This window comes from Saccopteryx bilineata, chromosome 2, assembly GCF_036850765.1.
Source record: "Saccopteryx bilineata isolate mSacBil1 chromosome 2, mSacBil1_pri_phased_curated, whole genome shotgun sequence".
In the NCBI taxonomy this organism is placed as follows: domain Eukaryota; kingdom Metazoa; phylum Chordata; class Mammalia; order Chiroptera; family Emballonuridae; genus Saccopteryx; species Saccopteryx bilineata.
Window position 1 is genome coordinate 290102284 of NC_089491.1, and position 23436 is coordinate 290125719.

The 23436-nt window shown below is 51.6% G+C and overlaps 1 protein-coding gene across 2 annotated transcripts in view; it reads left to right on the top strand.

Annotated features, from left to right (window-relative positions):
- CACNA1E (calcium voltage-gated channel subunit alpha1 E) overlaps positions 1-23016 on the top strand; it is a 360811-nt gene extending 337795 nt beyond the window's left edge. For both annotated transcript variants that reach the window (XM_066261292.1, XM_066261291.1), the window contains 10 exons: positions 5214-5310; positions 7378-7483; positions 8335-8442; positions 8939-9039; positions 9548-9654; positions 13623-13734; positions 16890-17018; positions 17999-18179; positions 19004-19194; positions 20673-23016. In XM_066261292.1, coding sequence (XP_066117389.1) covers positions 5214-5310; positions 7378-7483; positions 8335-8442; positions 8939-9039; positions 9548-9654; positions 13623-13734; positions 16890-17018; positions 17999-18179; positions 19004-19194; positions 20673-21209 — 1669 coding nt within the window. In that variant the 3' untranslated portion in view covers positions 21210-23016. The remainder of the gene's footprint in view (positions 1-5213; positions 5311-7377; positions 7484-8334; positions 8443-8938; positions 9040-9547; positions 9655-13622; positions 13735-16889; positions 17019-17998; positions 18180-19003; positions 19195-20672) is intronic.
- Positions 23017-23436: the final 420 nt, after the last annotated feature.

The following is a 23436-nucleotide window of genomic DNA, read 5'->3' on the forward strand; positions in this document are numbered from 1 at the left end:
TGACCCAGAGAGAGGAGATTCCTCTTGGTTGTGGCCCAGTGGAGAGGCTGAGTCCTCTGCGCGGCTCCGGGGTCAGAGACGCAGCTTCTTTCTCTCCCTTCCCCTGCTCCTTCCTCCTATGACAGGCTCCCCTTTTCTTTGCCAGTCGCATCACTGTCCTCGTACCCCAGAGTATTCGGGCTCAGCCCCTGAAGGAGCTTCCTATAATCCCCTCTTTTCCTGCCTGATGGTTGAGTCATCAGGGGGGTTTGCAAGGCTTTTCTGGGCCAGTCGGACATCTGGCCACCACGGTCAGCGACAGTAGAGTCTGATTTCTCTCATCCCTCTCAAAAGATACAGTTTGAGATAACTGAAATTTTATATATATATATATATAAATATAAAACAAGCATGTTGCCCTTCTAACTGATTTCTTAAACACTTGTGGATTTTTATTTCATGAAACTGAATTAAATGTCAGGAATTTGTGGGTATCACTGCGCCCCACCCCAGGTCTCTCTCAATGTCCAATACCTCTGCAGGGATTTGTACCCTCTGGGCTTTAAAGCAGGGGTTAGCAGCAACAACCCATGGGCTAAATGTGGCCCAGTGCCTGTCTTTGCAAATAATGTTATAATGGAACACAGACTTGTTCATTAATTTGTGGGTTGTCCAAGGCTGTTTGTTGTCACATGACACAGCAGACCTGGGTAGTCGTGACAGAGGCAGTATGGCCCTCAAATTCAAAATCATTTATTGGCCTTGGCCGGTTGGCTCAGTGGTAGAGCGTCGGCCTGGCGTGCAGGAGTCCTGGGTTCGATTCCCGGCCAGGGCACACAGGAGAAGCACCCATCTGCTTCTCCACCCCTCCCCCTCTCCTTCCTCTCTGTCTCTCTTCCCCTCCAGCAGCCAAGGCTCCATTGGAGCAAAAAGATGGCCTGAGCGCTGAGGATGGCTCTGTGGCCTCTGCCTCAGGCACTGGAATGGCTCTGGTTGCAGCAGAGCATCGCCCCCTGGTGGGCGTGCCGGGTGGATCCCGGTCGGGCGCATGCGGGAGTCTGTCTGACTGCCTCCCCGTTTCCAACTTCAGAGAAATACAAAAAAAAGAAAAAAAATCATTTACTCTCTGAGCTTGATGGGAAAAGCTTGCCGGTCCCTGCTTTAGAGACAACATTTTGGCCCTCGTGGTTGAAGACGAGTGAGAGTTCCGAGTGCTCACTCCCCGGGTTCTTCTCTGTCCCATGTCACTTTAGCTTGAGGGTCTTATCCCACTCATTTATCCATTCTGGGCCCCCTCTGAAAGTACTACAAGAAACGCCATCCTTCACAGAATGGACCCCGTTGCTTCCACCTGGAACCCCTTTATAATCTGAGACTCTTCTCCAAATCTATCCTTCCGTGAGGCTGTTGAACTTGGGTCACTGCTTTACAGGTTAGAACTGTGAATCAAAAATTCCTCTTATCCCTCAGTCATTAGTAGTGACTCAGGGCTCCGAGTTCTCTAAATCCTTTCCTGTTACAGTGGCTGAGCAATGGCTTTTACTTTCTGGGCTTACTTTCTAGTAGACAGGCTACTTAGAGAGCACTGGGCAGGCTGGCTGTCAGAGGGGGATGCAGCCAGGCCGGCATCTGTCAGCTTCGTGGCTTTAGACAAGGGCCTGCACCGCTCGGAGCTCCCTCCTCTGTAAAACGGTAGTAATGGTACCAACCTTGAAGGCTGGTTGGGAGGATTAGATTAAATTGCGTGTGTAATTGTTGTTATCATTGACAGTAACCATGTGAGAAAGTGACTGAAAAGCATGGAAAGATGGTCAGTAAAGTATGGATGGCCACAAGATTGGGAACCTGAGGGAGGAGAAACCAATGGCTAGCAGAGGAGTCCCCTGCTCCCCTGGCCTCTGTCAGGTGTCCTTGGCTGTCAGAAACCCCAACTTCCTGTGGTTTCATATTACCTTGTGCCCCAAATGCCGTGTGAATCAAACATATCCCTCCCCACTCATACCAGCCTCTGGGAAGAAGCAGTTCCATGAGGACAACTCATGAGGCTAAGACGCATGCGCTGTGAGAGCAAAAAGAAAAAAGAGACCCTCTTCCGTTGGCTTTGAGATTCACAGCACAACTCGTTAGAGTTTCGTCATTGGTCCTGTCTGTGAGAAGGGAGAGGGACTAACAAAGATACAGTGAAGCAGTGTTTCAAAATGAAGACTGGCACAGGTTCTGAAGACCATCAGCTTAGAGACAGCAGTACAAGCCCATCCATGTCCCTATCCCAATAAGAAAACAGAAAAACAAGTGGTTCAAGTAACTTCCTCTCAAGAGTTAAGAGACTTGGAAGTACTGATGAGCTGCTGTTGGGAAGAGGAAAAATCAACACCCAGGTCAAGAACAGGCTAGGAGGATTGAAGCTTGGGCCAAGCCCAGGTCTCCACACGGCTGCTGGTGAGGACTGGTGCTCAGAGTGGGAGACCCTGGTTCATACCGGGATGTGTCCAGGCCCCTCTGCACCAAATGCTTTAGCTACTGAAAACGAATCAGTTGTTGATTCTGTCCATTCCACAGAAACCCAGAACTCTCCAGCAGGCTCGGGGGTAAAGGGGCTGGTGAGATAGGTCTTACAGTTCCTGGAATTCAAACTGGTGAAGACCAAGCTGCCTGGGGGCTTGGCAGTCAGTGGCGTGGAGCTGGGGAGAGAAGCTCTGTCTGAGTGCAGACCCAGGTGGGCTCCCTGAGCGGAGAAGAGCTTGCCCAAGCTCCACGCAGGGCAGATCTGCCACACGGGGAAGCACAGCCCTTTACAGCTTCCCTTGTGCCAACTGTGCTCTGTGCTCATTAGCCTCATGGGAAACGTGTCTCTGACAGTCTGCAGAAAGGCGCCGGCAACCTCTCCGCCCGACAAGTGGCTCTGAGGAGTTGGCTGTTGGCCGGCCAGCCGTGTCTGTGAAAAACAATTCTGCCGTCCACTTCACGGCAGCCTGGCATCTGCTTGTGACTGTGGTCAGAGCATTTGGGAATGGGTGGGCTTTGTTCTTCCAGGCCTCTCCTGAGCTGGGGTCTATCTTCTGCACCTGGCCAGGTGTTGGCCAGATAGGTCTCAGGATGCGCTCAGTCACGAGGCAGTCCCTTTGGGCAGTAGATGGGCTCGATTGCCTTAGAAAAGTGGGATCAGTTCAGTTCGCCAGATGACGCTTTGCTGGTGCTTTCCGGGCTCAGTCTCTCCTGGTCTGGCGGTGCTGGGCCCAGCCACGCCCTTCGTGGCTAAGCTGTTTCTTTCCCACAGTCTCTGAGTGTCCTATTAACCCACTTCTGCTTCCTTTCCAGTGGCAGGATCCCGTATAAGGATATGTACAAATTAGTGCGGGTCATCTCGCCGCCTCTGGGCCTGGGAGAGAACTGCCCCTACAGGGTGGCTTGCAAGGTTTGCCTCCCAGTCCCCAGCCGCGACTGGCGGTGGGGTGCCACCTGGAACCCCTCCTCTGTTCTGCTCCACCACCACCGCACCACATGAGGGAACCTTCATGTCGCTTTCCTTTGAGTTTAAAGAGGTCCCAACCCTCCCAGAACCAGCAGCTGTTACATTAGGAAGAAGGGCACGTTGGTGTTTTCTGGGGGTGGGGGTGGGGGAGGAGAGGAAAAAAAGGGCTTAATAACAAAGGCCAATTGGACCTCTCACTTTCTTTCCATGCACGCACTCATTCGTGCGTGGACACACATTCTCTGTTTCCACTCTACTGTAATCTATAGATCTAACCAGAGGGGCCTCTCCCGCCTACAATACAGAAATCTGTTTTGAAAAAGCAGAGAGTTCTGTTTTACCCTCCCTGGAGACAGACACGCCTCCTTTTAGCAAAGGTACAGCATCGTCCCATATGTCCCGTAATGTCACCAGGTGTGATTTAGTCACCCTACCTCTGCCCGCCCTTCAGCTCCTGGACCCTTGGCCTGAAGCAATTATGAACTCTACAGGAAGGAAAGGAGGTGAGAAACGAGCAGTAGAGCAGGAGGTGAGAGCAGATAAAAGAGGACCGCTGGGAGGGGGGTGGAAGAATTTAATAGCTCAGAGGGGCTAGGAAGGTGGCAGTAGAGGATGCAGAGCTCTTGCACATTTCTTGCCTCAGAGTCCTGCCATATACTGTTGAGGAGGCCGAGGGAGTCTGCTGGCTTGTGAAACCAAGGACATGTTCAAGGGCATCTAGAACTTCCCTCTCCAATTCGGCCAGACCCTGGGGACTCGACCATCCCAGTGGCTCTGCCCAGCTGCTGTCCAGGGCCAAGCCCCCTAGATAAGGAAGCCTCTCCCTGCGCTGCAGAGGGGAGCGCAGGCTCCCCGGGGCACAGCACAGGCAGCTGGAAGACAGGCCCAGGCAGGTGCCAACCTGGGCCCCGGGCAGGAGCTGGCTTGGAAGGGTGACGCAGTGATTCCCATAGGTGGGAGGCCAAACAGCTGCCTCTGCTGAGACTCTTTAAACTTGACCCTGGTGACACCTGCAGCCGCATGAGGGGAGAGCCGGGGAGGGCAGCATGGCATGCAAGGGCGCTCTTCCTCCTCCTGGCTTTGTTTCTCGTGCCCCCAGCATGCCATCGCCCTGGGACATGCTGGGGAGTCAAGAGCACTCTTCCTCGCAGAGCCAGGTGGAAGCAACGGGCGACCCTGACCGCAGCCACAGCCCGCCACGCTCACGTCACTGCCTCCTGCTGCGCACACGGCTCAGAGGGGGATACACGGCCTCCCGCCTGTGGGTTCAGAGCAGGAGAGGCCCGACTTCCTGGCCAGTGCCTGGAAACTTGAACCCACAGCCGGAACACCGTCTATCCGGTTTATACCGCTCGCACACAGCCCTGGGAATGGAAAGCAAGCTTGTGTGGTGTGAGGGACGATGGCGTGGACAGGGACGCAGGGTGGCGCTCACCCCGGAGGTGCAGACGGACGAGGCCCCCCGTGGCAGTGCGCACGCGCAGCAGAGGGACCGCAGGTTACCGCCAGCGTTCCCGGGTCTGTGTGGGGCTGATATAAATCCACACCAGGATGGAGTCACCTGTACGATCTGCCTTGATTAACAGGTTTCCTATTCTTTTCCTGTTTGTCCATTTTGTTTTGTTTTCCTCTCCTGTGTTCCGTATGACCTGTCTGTTTTGTTTCGGCTCTTCTGGGAATGCCTGTTCTCCTACCCGTCTGCATCCTCCTCCCTGCCACCTCCCCTGCCCTGCCCCCCCACCCGCCACCCCTTCATGAGCAGTGGCCGCATCCATTACACTGAGATGTATGAAATGCTGACTCTCATGTCACCTCCGCTAGGCCTCGGCAAGAGATGTCCCTCCAAAGTGGCGTATAAGGTAGACCACCCCTTCCTTTGTTCTGGGCTAGAGACCAACAGAAAGTGGGACCCAGCGGTGGGGAGGCCCAACCGTGGGGAGGAAGCCGGGCTTGGGAGGCGGTGGCGGAGGGGAGCAAGGCAGAAAGAAATGATGAGGCCGAAGGGTCAGGAAGGTTCACAGAAGGATGACTTCCCAAAACGATGCCAAGGATGGTTTGCCATAGTATTCAATGTGGGCTTTGTTGTGTGTTAGTCTGTGTTTAACAACAATCGTGTGGCTTCTTGTGAGTGGGTTCCTAGAAAGGAAGTGTTCAGTAGCATGTGTGCTTCTAGAGGAGGCAGAGTGGTGGCCTGCAGGGGACCCACAGCAAAACAGCTATCTGAGCATATATAATAAAAAAAGGAAAAAAAAACACACCTTCAATCCGATAAGCTAAGGTAATGCAGAAATTCCTGTAAACGTGGTTCAAGAAAAAAAATTTTAGGAGGAAAACTCTTTAACAAATTTCTTCCTCCGTGACATAGAAAGGATGGTGGTATGGTTCCTTCTAGGTGGCAGAAAAAAAGAGGAACATGACTTCTATCCCATGATGTCTGATAAAGGATGCAGTTCCCTACAGCTCCCTTTCCCCACTAGCCCAGCTACCCGCTTCTCTGGGCAGTACATGGGAGAGGCTGACAATGGGCCATGTTGCATTCAGGTTTAGATTTCCCTTCTTGGCATGAACGAGTGATGGGTGGATTCCCCCTGGTTTGCACAGAGCAGCGTTGTCCATTGGAAATCACCTGCCACTCAGGTGCTCAAGAGCTTTGAAGCCTGAGCTGCTTTTCTCCATAATTGGTCAGTTACTCTGAACCCCTTTGGTGTTGAGACTGACCCAGAACTCTGGAGCTCTTTTATTCGTTAGGACTACTGCTTAGCAGTGTTGCCACTCCTCTGGAAGCTGAAGGAAGTGGGAGAGAGATGGAACACAGATTCAAACAAGAAACTGGCTTAACTTTCTGAGACACCACAGCTGTAGAATCACGTTAGGCAAAATGTTCCAATGGAGTCTTAAGAGAGCCTGCTTTGGGAAGAGACACAGCCCTCCCTGCAGGGCTGGTGGTCCTTCCAGAGGCCTTTTTCCTGTTACTCCAAGCTGTCTAGCTCCAGGGAACATCTCGTTGGAATGGGGACCGTTAGGGATCTTCACCCACCCCAGCACATGGCTCCCCATGCACAGCTTAGAGGCTGGCTTCTTTTTGCTCAGGATGGCCGCATCCAAAAATACCAGGGGGTGGGGATGTGGCCCTGAGCTCTCTGAATTTCTGGGATGGCCCCTGGTAAGGGAAAGAGTGTTGGGATTGGAGGAAATGTTGAAAGAATTTCCAAAAGCAAGATACTCTCCGGAAAGTGGATCTGGCCATTTCAGTGTGACCCCTTCCTTTGCGCGAGGGGAACGCGGCCTGCCCACTCTGCTCCTGCCGTGGTCACCCTTCTCTCATTCTGTCTGCTCTGCTCCCTCTCTCCTGTCACCCCGACCCTGTTTGCATCCCCTTCCCCATTCTGCTCCACCTCATCCATCGGATAAGTTGGACTTCTGCATGTTTAAGTCACGTGCTGGCAAATTCCATGTTTTAAAGACTCAAAAAGGGGGCATCAGGATGTATCCTTCAAGTCAGATGAGCAGAGTTTCCCCCCTCGCTGTCTTTGTCTGAGCCTTGGGGGTGTTTGCGGGGCAAGGGGGAGCACAGGGCAGCCGTGACGGGGAGTGGAGCCCCCTCCCCGAGCTGACTCCTTTCCCTGAGCCGCTCTGGAAACCACTGTCCCTGTAAAAGACATTCTCAGGGCTGTGGAGGAAGGAGTCCTCCAGAGTGATTTGTCCCCCTTCCCTTGGAATTTGGCATCATTCCCTAGGGAAAAAAATACCCCCAACCACAGCCAACCAGCCTCCAGTAGCGGAGGGAGAGCAGCTGGGGAGAGGGTGGGATCCTTGCCCTTCTTTTTTGTCTCTGCATTTGACCTCTGCACTTGCCTTCCCCTCTCACCAAGGTTGCTTTTGATAGGTTTTCCCCCTGGGCTGTTTCTTTTCTCTCTCTCGCACAGAGGTTGGTCCTGATGAATATGCCAGTGGCCGAGGACATGACAGTCCACTTCACCTCCACCCTGATGGCTCTGATCCGGACAGCTCTGGACATCAAAATCGCCAAAGGTGAGCTCAAGGAGGAAAAAGTGATTTCGGAACAGCACCTGCAGGGTGGTGTGGGCCAGATGTGTTCGGACTGTGTCATCCTTCTAACAGTGCAGTGACCTGGAGTTCAGATAGTAGGGTCCTCCTTGCAGCTCTGAGATTCAGTAACCACAACATCGCTCATGTCCTCTTGGCAAAATGAACGGTTTGCTCATCACCATGGCTCCTTTCTGCTTTAATAGCACATGGCCCTCGGTGTCCAGCACATTGTGGGCATTTTAGACATGTGTGCTTATTGAACAAATGAGTGTTCATCTTGTCCTTTTCTTATGTGGTACCTGGAACATCTTGGAAGGCTTCCGTGGCAGGTGCTGTCATGGCGGCACTTGGTTCCTCTGATTTTTTAACTCAGTGATTTAGGAGAGAAAAAATTTACTGCTTCCCGATGAACCTTCAGCCTTCTTGCTCTTGCCTGATCCAAATCCTTTTTAAAATCAGCTCACTCCGAATGCAGAGTCTGAGTCGCTGGAAGAATTGATGTCCGTTTAATGAGGCGGGGGAGGCTCCCGGGTGGCTTTCCATTTCCCCCTCTGACATATTGAGCATCTGGGAGGATTTTCCAGTGAATGAGGAAGCTGATCTTGGTCTCAGGGCCTCAGATCTCTGTGGCAGGATCTCCCCGAATTATTGAAAACGGGTGTCAGATCGTATGTTCTGCTTCTTCAGCAGAAAGACCCAGATCGCGAGATCGAGTGCCCCTAAGTACCAGGATTCCCCCTTGAGAATACGAGGAGCCAAGCTGGTTCAGTTCCTACTCCCTCCATCTTCATTTCTGTGTCCGTGCTGTTGGTTAGTAACTTATCTCGTTCTAGGTGGTGCTGACAGGCAGCAGCTTGACTCAGAGCTCCAGAAGGAGACCCTGGCCATCTGGCCTCACCTGTCCCAGAAGATGCTAGATCTGCTTGTGCCAATGCCCAAAGGTATGACATCTCTCCTGGGAGACCTTGTCACAGTGGGCCCAGCATGCCAAGGCCACATCCTTTTTTGGAGGGGTGAGCGGGAGACAGAGTGATCAAGGAGGTAAGGGAAACTTGTTCTTTTATCCTTAGGAAACAAAAGTTCCTTTTGCCATTATTAATTGAAAACATTTTCTCACTAGGATGTGTGGGTGAAAGTTTTGGGGTGCATAGCTCTCTCCCTTCCCATCATACTGTGCAGCAGACCCTCATGCGGGTGGGAAAAGGATGTTATTATCAGAGATGGAAATCCAGACTAGTGGAGGTGATGCTTAGTAATGGCCTCACGCTCCTTGGGTGGCTGTGGAAGCTCCCTGAGGAGACAGAGGTCCTGTTCACTCTGTATCCTCAGTGCCTGGCGCACACCTGCTTCAAAGGGCGGAGCACAGAGCTTTAGAGGTGTCCTGACTCCCCCACCTGCCTTCTCCCCTGACCCTTCCATGCCACCTTTGTGTTTCAGCCTCTGACCTGACTGTGGGCAAAATCTATGCAGCGATGATGATCATGGACTACTACAAACAGAGTAAGGTGAAGAAGCAGAGGCAGCAGCTGGAGGAACAGGTGAAGGTCAATGACAGTGTATGGGGGGTGGGGTGGATCCTGAGTCACAGGGGGGCCCCTGTGGGGACAGCCCTGTGCATCCTTTCTAGGGTTAGGGGATTCATACCCCAGTGGGTCAAAGGTTAAAATAGTCAAACAAGCCTGATCGGCAGTGGTGCAGTGAATATAGAGCGTTGGACTGGGACGCGGAGGACCCAGGTTCAGAACCCCGAGGTCTCCAGCTTGAGCGCAGGCTCATCTGGCTTGAACAAAGCTCACCAGCTTGAGCAAGGGGGTCACCCAGTCTGCTGTAGCCCCCCAGTCAAGGCACATATGAGAAACAATCAAATGAGAAACTAAGGTGCCGCAACGAAGAATTGATGCTTTTCATCTCTCTCCCTTCCTCTGTCTGTCCCTCTCTTTGTCACAAGAGAAATAAAAAAAGCCAAACAAACTGTCCACCGTGCTATTTTACCCAAGTAAATTGTATTTTCACACAATCATCTGAGTCCCTTGTTTTCTAACACAGAAAAATGCACCCATGTTCCAGCGCATGGAGCCCTCGTCTCTGCCTCAGGAGATCATCGCCAATGCCAAAGCCCTCCCCTATCTGCAGCAGGACCCCGTGTCTGGCCTGTGAGTAAGACCAGAGGGCCTACGGCTCTCCTGTTCGTATTCTGTCACTCGTACGAGCATGCTGGCCTGGAAACCCATTGCCCAGGAACGCCTGTGCAATAACACTAACTCTTTCTCAGAGGTTGAGAAGATAGGGCGGGCGTGGGGGGATCAAACCACGCATGTGTAGTACTAGGGCCAGCTCCAGAGACAGCACTTGGGGATGCACAAGGAAGGAAGGGTGGAGAGGAGCATCGCCACTTTAAAAATGAAGAAGCTGGAGTTTGAGAGGTTAAATCAGTGACCCAAAGCCATATGGCTTGTGGGAAGCTGAACAGGAATTAAGGCATTTATTTTCAATTCTAGAATCTTCTCACTACATTATATGTGAAATGAACAAAAGGAAGCTTAAATCAGGCCAAAAAAAATTTATTTTCTGTTTTGGCAGTGGAAACAAAACTCAAGGAATTTGCTAGTTCTTTTGAATTGCAAACCTTAGCCCCAATTTGGTCATAAATGCTCGCATATACACCTTATTATCACATTATATTATAACAATCGTGTACTGAGTAGCAGAGGGCGCGAAGTCCCTCTACCCAGAGGAAATGAGCGTTTGTGATTGGGTTTACCCCAGTCATAGCTCTCAAAGAACCAATAATCACTGTCACAACCTCAGTAATTATCAGGTGATTGAACCAGGTCTCGGGAGTGAGACCTCTGTCCGAATGCCATTTAGAATCTCTCACACCATTAATTTCTTTCTGCCTGTGGTGTTGGGGACCTGTTTTTGAGAAGCATCATTTTCAGAGGTCACAATTCAACACATTTGGAAGAAAAGGCCCAGTGTCATGACCAAGGCCACCAGTCATTTTAAAAAAGTGATAAGGTAGCAAGATGTAGATTCTCCTGTCTACAAAAAACAAGGTCGATGTTTCTCTTTGATCTGTGCAGGAAGGAGAGTGCAGAGTGAGACCACCACTTAGGAAGGATTTAGTGTTTTTTTCCAGGGTTGTTGACTTAGAAATGACAGACACCCCCCGTCAAATTGATCTATTTTACCCACTATAATTCGCTAAACAAATGACCTTCCATCAGAACATAATCTCCCATGTTTATTGATTCATTTCCTCATTGATTTGATCAATATTTATGTAACCCAAAAGCTGGCTCAGGGCCTGGAGATGCAGCCATCAACGTGATCACCGTCCCTGGGGAGACAGATCTTGAAAAAGAAATTACAGATGACAGTGATTAAAATGCAGAAGGGTAGATTGTTGTGACGCCATGTACAGGAAGCAGTGTGCCTCGTCTGAGAGTGTGGGCAGGCTTCCCTGAGAAGTAACATTTAAGTGAGACTCAGAGGCAAGTTCTTTGAGACAGGAAGTGTGATCAATGTAAGGAGTCTAAACTGTTAGGACGGTTGGAGCACAGTCCCTGGAGGTGGCAGGTGTTGAGCTTGGAGACCTACACAGAGGCCAGGACGTAGGGTCATTACAAACAGGATACAGAAGTTCAGTTTTATCCAAGGATAATGAGGTTTTACATAGCAGGATGATGTGATCTGATTTGTGCTTTACAAAGATCATTCATGGATTCAGTGGGTTGGAGTAGAGCAATTCGAGAGACAGGATACCACTTCATGAGTGACTACTATCGTAATTTTGTTTTTTTCTGAAGCTGGAAATGGGGAGAGACAGTCAGACAGACTTCCACATGTGCCCGACCGGGATCCACCCGGCACGCCCACCAGGGGCAACGCTCTGCCGCAACCAGAGCCACTCTAGCGCCTGGGGCAGAGGCCAACGAGCCATCCCCAGCGCCCGGGCCATCTTTGCTCCAATGGAGCCTTGGCTGCAGGAGGGGAAGAGAGAGACAGAGAGGAAGGAGGGGGGGTGGAGAAGCAAATGGGCGCTTCTCCTATGTGCCCTGGCCGGGAATCAAACCTGGGTCCCCCACACGCCAGGCCGACGCTCTACCGCTGAGCCAACCGGCCAGGGCCTACTATCGTAAATTATTAATGGCTGGGACTAACAGGATGGAAACAGGGAGAGGGGGTCAGTCTTGAGAGGTAATGGATAGGCTTTGGTGATCGATGTGCCCCGTGGCGTGAAGGAGAGGGAGGAGTCAAGGATGCCTTCAGAGATCTGGTGGATGTTGGTAGACTACCTTTAATGGGGACACTGGTGGAGCAGCTGGCTGCTTCCTTGGGCCCATCTGTGTTTCTAGAGCTTTCTATCATTCAAGTGAAGACTGCTCCAAGGACAGAGTGGCGAGTATGACAGACGGGGCTTCTCCCGCGGTTAGCTTACATCTGATGGGAAACAGAATTGTTAGAAAGAAAAGACTTATTTCCAGTGACTAATTACAGTTCTGGTAAGTGAGGGGAAGAAACACATGCAGTATGATCTGAGCGCCTGGGAGACGGAGAGCTGACCAGGTAAGGCAGGAGAGCGAGCAGAGGCGATTTCCTTAGGGAAGTGACTTTTGATAAGAATTTTGAAGGGCGACTTCAAAATAACATGGAAAAAGTTTTCAGGGGGCAGCCTGTATTCAAGTCTTGAGACAGAAAGAACTCTGCCACATTCAATGAATGAAAGAGTCCAGTGGAATTCAAGGAGCGAAGGCTGGCGAGGTAAGGACCAGATCACGAGAGAGGCCGTGGTCAAAATTCTGGACTTGGCCCTAACAACAAGAAGACAGATGATGCTTTTGAAGTAGGAGGTCAAAGTATTCAACTCTGCGAGGTTGCTTAGTGGCTCCAGGGTCCTGCCTCTCAAGCTCTGGGTGCGTGCTTGTTTTCTGCAGGGCACAAGGGAACCCATTTCTTATAGCCATGCTCATCTTGTTCCCAATGGTTCTCGGGAGAAGGAAAACGATGGACATTAAAGTCAGTCATTTATGTATCAGATCACCCTGTAACTGTTGTGGGAATTCAGTGAGAGCAAAGGGACAGGCTGGAGGATTCTCTGCTATTCAGCTTTCCCTGTGATCCCAGTAGGGTGCACCTGTGGACTGTTTTTAAGTGACTGGCAGGCTCTTGCTGAGGTCTCAGATTTTTACTGGAGTCATTAGCAGTAGACTCAATATGAAATGATGGTCTCCCATCTCTCCCTCCTACCTGCCCAGTCGCTGACTGCCGTCCCTCTCCCCATGATCAGGAAATTCATTCTCGAGCCGGTTAGAGGGTACCTATTTACCAGTGAATGGCAGCAGCAGGCAAATTTTTAGGAAAGATTTGCTGATTTTCTCTCCCAGCCAGCCCCGTGGATCCCATTGGCTAAGAGTGCAGGTGCCAAAGTGGCTTAATAATAGGCATCCTGTGACAGCTCTCCATACTTTTGAGCTGGTTTTGTCCCTGCTCTCTTCCATTGCCATTTAAGCATTCTTCTACATAGCCATCAACCCAGAGGTGGTCACCTCCTTACCCCGACCTCTGAAATCATTCCACCCCATTCATGAACCAACAGGCACAGGGTCTGGCAGAGACACTTCAGTCAACGTTCATGGCATTGAATTGTTTAGTTTGGCAGACATGTTGGCACAATAAAGCTATATTCTTACTAAGCATGGAGGAAAAAATTTTTTAAAGACCATGACTGCTTAATACTTAAACAAACTGTTCACTGTGTAAAGTATGGCATTTTTCAGCCGAATGGAGAAACTGAGCAGAAACCAGTTTACAATCTAGCCTTGGTCTTCCATATGTCTGAGTGTGACAAATGATGTCATTTGTCACCGATATGTTAGTCACCAGCCAAGTGCCGAGTGGTTCCAAGTGCAGGGTGAAAACAGTGCTTTCTCTTTTTCCCATGTTTGTTTGTTTTTTAAATATTTTCTATTCTAGGGCCAGCTACCTATAACTTACCAGGTTTACAAGGCCACCAAGATAAAAGGGTGTTGTTGCCTTGGCTGGGAATCGGTGACAGCAAAGACACGTCTGTTTTTTCTGTCATCTACACATGACCTCTGAGCTTGGCATTGCTTTTCAGGAGTGCCCGGAGTGGATACCCTTCCATGAGTCCGCTGTCCCCACAGGAAGTATTCCAGCTGGCGTGCATGGACCCTGCCGATGACGGACAGTTCCAGGAGCAGCAGTCTCTGGTGAGTCAATGAGGTCTTACAAGACTTCAAAAGAGTTCCTTGGTTTCCTGATCCCTCCTACTTTTTTTTTTACAAATTTGATTTCATAGCCGTGATCCACCGGGAAAACCCTTCCTGATAGTTGAGGCAATGGCCCTGGAAGTTTCCTGGTATCTGCCTTTCACAGCTGAGTTTCTCGTGTTCTCTGATGGATGCTTCCTGTTTAGGTTTTACAATCCCAGGAGCCCCTCATCTGCCAAAGGAATTTATACTACTTCAGGCCCCTTCTCCATGTGTGCCTGTGAGCATCGCAAAGCCTTGTCTTTGATAAGGAGCTTTAGGATGAGTCATCATAGAGTGAGTGGCACCAGCCAGGCAGCTTAGCATGGATGGAGATGCCAAGCTTGGGGGAACGCCAGAATGCCCCTGCCAGCCCTTTAGTGATGCCCACCTGCTGGAGCATGCAGGGCAGCCTGTCCAGCAGTGACAGCTCTCTACCAGCAGAGACAGAAGAACCTCTTGCCTCTGCTCTATGCGGGTTCAGGCAAATTGCCCCTTTTGCCCACAGTTTAAGAGGGTCCTAATCATTTTCCTGAGCATTGAGGTTTTCACTAGCATAAATGGTGAAATTCCTGAGAAACCTGTTGAGTCCAGTTTAAGCTTGAGGAAGGGTAGACAGAGTCAACTTTAGGTGTTGCTGAAATCATGCTAAACTGCAGTTCCCAGAGACACCAGACTTGACTCACCATTATTCTCATCCAGGAGCCACACGTGTCCTCCTGAGCTTAGAATTAAAGCTCAAACATTCATTGGCCTGGAGAAAAAAAGACAAAACCCAACCTTCGTGAAAGTCCAGACAGCTTGTACTGAGTTCCATGTCACTTTGATTATAATGCATCTGTTTTTCTGTCCTGAGCCCTCCTCACTGCTACACTGTGCTCCAGTGCCACCCTGAAGGGACAGTATGGGTGGAGAGTGGCCTGCATGTCCGATGCCATGGGCACCTCTCAGAGGGGGGCAAAACATTTCAGTAGCTCAGACAAGTGGGCGATTCCTGCCCTGTGACAGCTGAGTGGAGGGAGTGTACGTGGTTGTGCTGGGGAGACACCTAGACCACACACTCCTTGCGTGTGCCTGCCCGAGGGTGTCCGTGGTAAGGTGGGCAGGAACCCTTGGAGGAATTCTCTGCCTTCCTCTCTAAGGAACTTAGCACTGAGGCCCAGGGACTAATGGTACAGATTGCTTGATTCTTAAAAGGGCCTCTCAGCATTTTAAGGCTTGCCTGGTGGTGGTGAGGGAAATCTCAATAATGTCTCCTTTCTTTCCCAGGGAGATTTCTTCATCACATCATCATTCCTACAGGTTCCCCAGGGCTGAGCCGTAGTGTCAGGACTTTTTGGATATGTGTTCATCTCATTGTCGGTACTAGTGTCTGTGAATCAGGGGTCAGTCTGTGCTACACACTCACCAGTGTGTACTCCTGCCCGTCCCTCGGGGCCCCTGCTCTGCGTCTGAGGCGTGGCCGTGACTTGTGTGTGTGTCTCGCACCACCTCTGACACCTGTAGACCGCAGTGTTGTTACCCCTGTGTTTCGAGTCAGACTTGTGTACTATATGAAGCATATACCGCAAGCACTACCTTCTTCAGCACATACATCACATGTCCTGGGATGACAGTCCTCCCATTGACACCATAAACCACTCAGCCAAATGGTCCTGAAGGCTGACTTTTAGCAGCACCCTTCTTATACATCTGTTTTTAGAGTATCATTTCCTAAAATTTAAAATAGCTTTTTTCTGGTATAATTTCCAGATGCCAAAGATATTCCTAGGTCTCTTTGTTTGGTGACCCACGTTCAATTTCTAAGGTAGCTCCACTCTTTATAGAGTGACGCTTGTGACCCCTTTAGAGCAGTGGTTTTCCCGAGAGAGTTAACCACCCTCATGTTGTACAAAGATTATAAAGTCTGTAATCCAATTTCCTAGCACTCTAGAGTGGCACAGTCCAGTACAAGAGCCACTGCCTACATGCGGTGATCCAGGGCTGAAAATGGGGCTTATCCAAATTAAGATGTGCTTCAAGTGGAAAACACATAACCAATGTCAAACATTTTGGCACCAAAAAAAATGTCAAATGTCTTAATTTTTTATATTGATTAGATGTTAACATGAGACAATTTGGCTGTACTGGGTTACATAAAGTATATTTTCTTTTAAATGTAGTTACTAGGAAATTAAAAATTACATAATGCAAACCACTTATGTTTCTATCGTACTGTACCAGTCTAGAGCATCCCTGACAGATGGCCACCCACATTTTTTTTTGATGGTTCCAATCATAAGAAAACTCTGCTAATAAGATGTGTCTTAAGGTTTGAGAAAAAACATTTGACATCAGATACAACCAGAATACAGGTTTCCATTTAATTGACAAATGGCTTCTTTAGGTTAAAAGAATAAACCCGCCACTACCAACTCTCAAACAGTAAGCTTCCCATATTGACGACCAATAATGTTGGGTTGCCAAGTTATAAAATCTGAAGCATTTTTTAGTGATAAAAATAACATGACAAGCCCTGGCCAGTTGGCTCAGCGGTAGAGCGTCGGCCTGGCGTGCGGGGGACCCGGGTTCGATTCCCAGCCAGGGCACATAGGAGAAGCACCCATTTGCTTCTCCACCCCCCCCTCCTTCCTCTCTGTCTCTCTCTTCCCCTCCCGCAGCCAAGGCTCCATTGGAGCAAAGATGGCCCGGGCGCTGGGGATGGCTCGTTGGCCTCTGCCCCAGGTGCTAGAGTGGCTCTGGTTGCGACAGAGCGACCCCCCGGAGGGGCAGAGCGTCGCCCCTGGTGGGCGTGCCGGGTGGATCCCGGTCGGGCGCATGCGGGAGTCTGTCTGACTGTCTCTCCCCATTTCCAGCTTCAGAAAAATACAAAAAAAAATAAATAAATAACATGACACTTGCGAAAGGTGATCTTAGTCTCAGTTAGAGCTTTCTGCTTTGGACATCTGGTATACCATATCTCTGAACATATAGAAACACTCATATAACAGACCTTAAAGATGGAAGTCTCTCTTCTAAAAGTCCTTCTTGGTATGGAGGAGGCAGAATCATCCACTGGAGATGAAAAGCAATGAGATGGAACCGAGTCCCACAAGCTTGGCTATGTTTATTTCCAGGAGCCAGAGTTTAGTGAATTAAAAAGCGTGCAGCCCTCTAACCATGGCATCTACCTTCCTCCGGACACCCAGGAGCATGCGGGATCTGGGAGGGCATCCTCTATGCCACGCCTGACTGTGGATCCCCAGGTAAAAAAACAACCACCTACCATATGCTGTGGCATCCTGGGCTGTATGAAAATTGGTGGGTTATGAAAAAACATCTATTTCCAGGTGAGCCCTTGACTTGGTCCCACTCCTTCCCTAGGAGCAAAACCTGGCTCACGTGGAGCAGGCTCTGTAGAGAAGGCCCCACAGTGGGCTTTCGATGAAGCCCATAGCACAACAGCTTGGCCAGCAAGATGGCCTGACTCCCTCCAGATGGGCTCAACATCCACAAGACTCAACCAGCCATGCAAGAAAATATTTCCCAGGATTTTTCCTGTGTGTTTCTCCTTCCCCGTGTCCTGGCTCCTGGAGCACATGTGCAGTTACTTTCACACACACAGCTCAGTGTCAGGACTGTCTGTCCTACCAGTGCAGGCCACGCCTCATTCCTGTGTCTGTTTTCCTGGCTGTCTTGTCTTATGTTTTGACAGAGACAAGTTTCCGTGGATCTGTTTTTTTAACACCTGCAGCAAATCACAATGCCCAAGTTTAAGGTGGGGCTGTGGTGGGACGGATGATGGAGAGCAATGCATTCTTAGTAGCTGCTCAGTTACCAGGTCTCCTGAGCTCTGGAGCCGTAGGACAGAGGCAAAAGGCGAAGCCATGCTGCTTGCATGGTGCGGATGTTTGCACAATCACCCTCCCGTATGTCAGAGTGTCTCGAGGGTCACTGTGGGTCCTGGCTGAGGCCCTGTGTAGGCGGCTCTAGGGGAGGCAGCATAGTACGGTCAGCTGCTCACTTTCCTGAGCATGAAGAGAAGACCCTGGACCAGTCCAGTGATGTCAAGATATAACATAAGCACACTTTGTGGGACAGCTTCCCCCAGCTAAGGTCTGAGCAAGAGGGATTCAAGGGCGGTTACACTTTGCAAGCTTCAACAATTACAGTCCACTTCTTTCTCTTAGGACCCGCTCAGTAATTAACCCATACCTTGTGTTCCTCCCGGGACTCCTGTTTCCAGGTGATAACAGACTCCAGCTCCATGAGACGTTCGTTTTCCACTATTCGGGATAAGCGTTCAAATTCCTCTTGGCTGGAGGAATTCTCCATGGAGCGAAGCAGTGAAAACACCTACAAGTCCCGTCGCCGGAGTTACCACTCCTCCCTGCGGCTGTCAGCCCATCGCCTGAACTCAGACTCAGGTGCGGTGGGCTTCCCTGTTTGCCTTTCGGGCTCCTGCCTCAGTGAGCCGATTCTGGGAGAGAATTCAGATAAGGGTCGAGGAGAGTGAAGGAAGGAAGAGTGCTCCTTACCAAAGAGGGTCCCGTATCTGACTCACACCCCAACACGGGCCTGTGAGAGTGTGAGAGTCCTCCTTCTAGAGTAGGGCTACAGCCATCACTAAAGCTGAGATTCTCAGGTGGCCTGCGGAGCCCTCAGGGTTCCTAGGAATGTACCAGAGACCCCTAGCGGGGGCTGGACTTGAACCACCAACCCCACTTCAGCCCAGATAGCGCTGCCCAGAATGGGCTTGCACAGTGGAGTTTATTTTGCTAGATGAAGAAACAAAGATGGGAAAAGTGATGACTTCCCCATTTTGTAGGGCCAGTAAGTGACAGAACCGAGACTAGAACCATTTGACTTCAGTCCAAGGGTCCTCACCCTGGCAGTACGTCAGCTGTGCTATTATTTAGTTCATAGCCACTTCCTCATTCCCTTGTCTGGGTACCATTCCCCCTCCCCCCAAAAGTTGCACAAACTTGCTCAGGACAGAGAGTTCCTGATCTGTATTGTTGGCAAAGATCCTAGTGACTTAGCATAAACAGCAGCAGCAGAGAATTGATCCCATCCTTTGACATGCGTACACTCTGGCCTTTCTCTTCTGTCTCCCTCTCAGAGGACTTGCTGACATGCCTGGAGAAGCCAGGGTCTTCAGGGGCCCAGTCCCAGGCTCTAAGACTTGTCTTTCCTTTCAGCGGCCAGTCTGGGCTGAGTTGTGAACGGTTGTTTTTGTCATCTCTCATAGGCCACAAGTCCGACACTCACCGCTCCGGGGGCAGAGAGCGGGGCCGATCGAAAGAGCGAAAGCACCTTCTTTCCCCCGATGTCTCCCGCTGCAACTCAGAGGAGCGAGGGACCCAGGCTGACTGGGAGTCCCCGGAGCGTCGTCAGTCCAGGTCTCCCAGTGAGGGCAGGTCACAGACCCCCAACAGACAGGTGAGCGCGGGGAGGAAGCCGAGCTTCTGTGGAGAGACAGGGAAGGGTGGTCGTTAGCATTAGCTGCAAAAGGGGAGTCCCCACACAGACCTCAGTCAGACAGGACACTACATCCACTGTGCACAGAGCTTAGCTACTGAGTGCTTGATAGGCATTCACAGAAGACCAGACAGCCCCCCAGGAAAGACAAGGGCATCTAGAGGTCATTCCACTCCAGTCCTCAGAATCTGGAGGTACTAAGTCACAACCAGTAAGTTCACAAATGTCTCAGCCAGCTGTAAGAGGGAAGGATGGTGCTTTAGCCAGATCATGTTCATGGATCGGTCATAGGAGCATTGGTGTTCATTGGAACTGTGATACACCTATCGGCTCAGGCTTCCTAAGTCCAACTGATTCTGGTTCGTTTCCCTGGTGGCCAGCCATCGCACAGGAAGGCCCTCTCCTTCTGGCCTGTGCCTAAGAAATCACTACCTACCGGGAGCCATTCTCGGGCCCTGTCTTCCTGCTCACAACCAGCCCTACCTCCCCTCAAGGTTCTCAGAGCCTAGACGGGAAACTCGCCCACCAACAGTGCGAACAAGGCTGCCGGGACTCTGAGACCGAGGTAGTGGAGACGTTGACTTCCAGAGCTGTAGTTTTCAGGTTTTTAGTGCAGAATAGAATCCCTTGTGGTTTGTTACAACTGCACATTCCTGGCACCTCGAGGATTCTGTCTCAGGAGTGAGGCCGGCAGGAAAGGGAAACCCAGAATTCTGTGTTTGGAAGGACCCTTCCCCAGGAGATCTGGAGCAGGTGGTTTGGAGGTCACACACACCTTGAGAAACTGTCCTAGAGGGCCATTTTTCAGCAGCTGTGCTCAGGGGCCTTTGGCCGGAACCAGCCGACGAGGGTGTAGAAGCTGAGTTGACCTCAGCAAGCCGCTGAAGACATGCAGGCAGAGTGAGGTCTGCCGTTGCCACAGACCCACTTCCCAGACGGAGCCGCCCCCTGGGCCTGCATGCACGTTCCAGAACACTTCCATGTCTTTCTTTCAGCGAGCACTTGTTACATACAGGGTGGGGCAAAAGTAGGCTTACGGTTGCCTTGTTTGGAAAATTAAACTGTTTGGTATACTCACAGCCATAAGTAAACCCACTTTTCCCCACTCCTGCGGACAGAGTTCCCAGATCCTTGCCGCTCAAGTGTTTGTCCCGTGGACCACAGTACCTGGGAGAGTGTCAGAAGTGCACAATCTCAGGCCTCCCCCCAGATCTTCTAAGCCTGTACCTGTGGTCTAACAAGACTTCCAGAAAATTGTATCCAGATTAAAAGTTGACATGCCCTGGTCTGAATGGTATTGGCTGTCGATCTCCTGTAGTCCCTGAGTGGACGTGACTTGTAGCAGAGGACACCCCAGCTCAGACTCGCAGGGCTTCCTGTGGGAGGGTTAGGGACCATGCCTGCCCAGTCTTACCTGCCGTCTCTCTCCTGCCGTCCAGGGCACGGGTTCCTTGAGTGAAAGCTCCATCCCCTCCATCTCGGACACCAGCACCCCCAGACGAAGTCGTCGGCAGCTCCCACCCGTCCCTCCCAAGCCTCGGCCCCTCCTCTCCTATAGCTCCCTGATCCGACACACCGGGAGCATCTCTCCCCCCGCCGATGGGAGCGAGGACAGCTCCCCGCTGACGTCCCACGCTCTGCAGAGCAACGACGCTGGCCGGCCGGAGTCTTCCAGGTCCCGGCACGCGCAGCCCAGTCAGCCCTCCCCACAGCGCTACATCTCCGAGCCCTACCTGGCCCTGCACGAAGACGCCCACGCCTCGGACTGTGGCGAGGAGGAGACACTCACCTTCGAAGCGGCCGTGGCCACCAGCCTGGGCCGCGCCAACACCATCGGCTCGGCCCCACCCCTGCGACACAGCTGGCAGCTTCCCAATGGGCACTACCGGCGGCGGAGGCGTGGAGGGCCAGGGCCGGGCATGTGTGGAGCCGTCAGCGACCTCCTGAGTGACACAGAAGAAGACGACAAGTGCTAGAGGCTGCTTCCCCCTCCGATGCATGCTCCTCTCTCACATGGAGAAAAAACCAAGACCGAATTGGGAAGCTGGTGGGGGGGAGGAAGAAGGAAGGACCGCGTGCATTATCAGAGAAGAAGGAAAGGACAAAAGGCAAACCAGCCAAACCCACCAGATTGCTTTACTTCCCTTTGCAAGACGGGCACTGCCATAGTTCTGCCTCTTTGCTGGGGAAAGAAGACACAAGAACATGGAGGGTTACTCCCGTGGGAGAGGGAACATCTGGATGGCTTTGCTTCCACTGCCCCTTCCCATTTTCTAAAAGCCGTGGAGGAACGGAGCTGGCCTATGTCTACACCCATTGCCCCGTGAGGCCTGGAAGCCTTTCTCGCTCTAACTGGGGGGGAGGGGACTGGAGACCCTAGGAAGGGGCGTCTCCCCCCACCCTCCCCGGCTCCCAGCCAGCACCAGCGCCGCCAGGGCAGCTGCATCTCACGTGTCACCCTGTGGCTTGCTTCCCCAAAGAAGCACAGACTCAGGAGCATCGGATGCCAAGGGTAGGGGCAGGGAGGGAGGAAGAGCTGGCGTGGAAGGGGCAGGGTGCTGTGGCGGCAGCAGCCAGGGCTGGTCTGGACGAGCAAAGCCATAGCCCAGCAGCCCACACTGTGGAGAGGGTCTAGGAAGCAGAGAGCTGGCAGTGCTGGTGGGGGCAGGCCTGTCACCCACACAGCAGGTGCTTTAAGTGTTAGGCTAGGCTAAAGAGCTCCCCCAGCGTCCACAGACGTGCCTGAGGCTCTGGTAAAGGTGATGTTTTAAAAGTATTTACAACCCATATGATCAGGGCACCAGCTGATGAGAATGGGGCCCGGCCTTAGCGCTGGTCACGGGGAAGCCCTGAGGACAGGGTCAGTGTGGCAGGGACATGTAGGGACTCCAGGCAGAGTGTGTCTTCCTGCCAGAGCAGACGGAATTCAGGATGGGGCACAGTGCTGAGGCAGGGCCAGCACATCCTGGCTTAAAGGCAGCCCAGACTCTGGTCTAGGAGGCAGCGAGCCTCTCTGCCCAGCAGCAAGGCCCCATGCCAGGGGCCCAGCCTCCCCTGCTCTCCCCGGAGAGGACACCACACCTAGCTGGGCCTTTGATCGAGATGGAAAAGGCTGACACCTTGAAACAAACACTTTAGTAAGAGTCAGAGTTGGCTGAGGACCTCCTGCAATGGGGGAACCCTCAATCCAGAACTTCTGTGCCTGGTTTGTGGATGAGAGTCAGTTTGTCAGGATGCTTAAAAGGTGATTAGTAAATATACCTCAGCTGAGACCTGGGCTGGTCCTTCTAGCAAAGCAGGATCCTTGTCATGCAATGTGACCAGACCAGGGCCCTGACTGTCCCTCTGGGCCAGGACTGTGCTTTACCCCTGCCCAGAGTAAGCGCTGAGCAGAAGGCAGCCTCAGGCGATCCTTCCAAACCCCCAAAACTCAGAGGTATTAAAAAAAAGAGAGACCCCTTACTTGGCAAATCTGTACAATTTCCATTTGGTGGAACACGTCAGCCTTTCTCTAGTAGAAATGCCCTGTCCCCTTAAGTCCCTCCCCAGTCCCCCAGCACCATTACGGTTGGTGGAAGGGTCCCCTGGAGGGGGTGTGGACAGGGCCCTCCATTCTCAGCCAGGAACAGATGGAGCCTGCTGCCTAGACCCCTCCATAGGGAGACGTGGAGGCCCCTGAACCAAGGTCATAGTGGACACCCACTCTTTATCCCAGACTCCGCTTCTTGGGTCAGAATAGTCGGTGACTGTGATTTTTCTTAGAAGGAGCCTCTGTTTTGTTTGTTTTTTGGTTGAAATAGAAATCAGGCATTGCCACATCAGCTGTGAAAAGACAAATGCAACCCCATGCTGTAGATTCATTTGTCATGGCCCTGCCTTCTGGTCTAGATATTATTGGCGCCTCATGACCCACGACGGTCAGCCCGCAAACCAAAGCAGTCCCAGGGCAGGAGACCAGAAAGGCAGAAAGAAAGGCCTCCCCATCCAGAGACCCTCTTCCATTTTCCCTCCCACTCAGCCTGTGAGCTCAGGAGTAGTTGAGAATGTGACCAGGACTCTCTCAACATCCCAATTCTAAAAGGCATGATTATTACATTAGACTCTGACGCTGAGCCTTGTCTTGTTTGAAAGATTCTCTCTGCTTGGTGTCATTTCATGCCAAGGTTTTGCTAGGGGTGGCTCTCTGTGCACAGAATTGCTCTC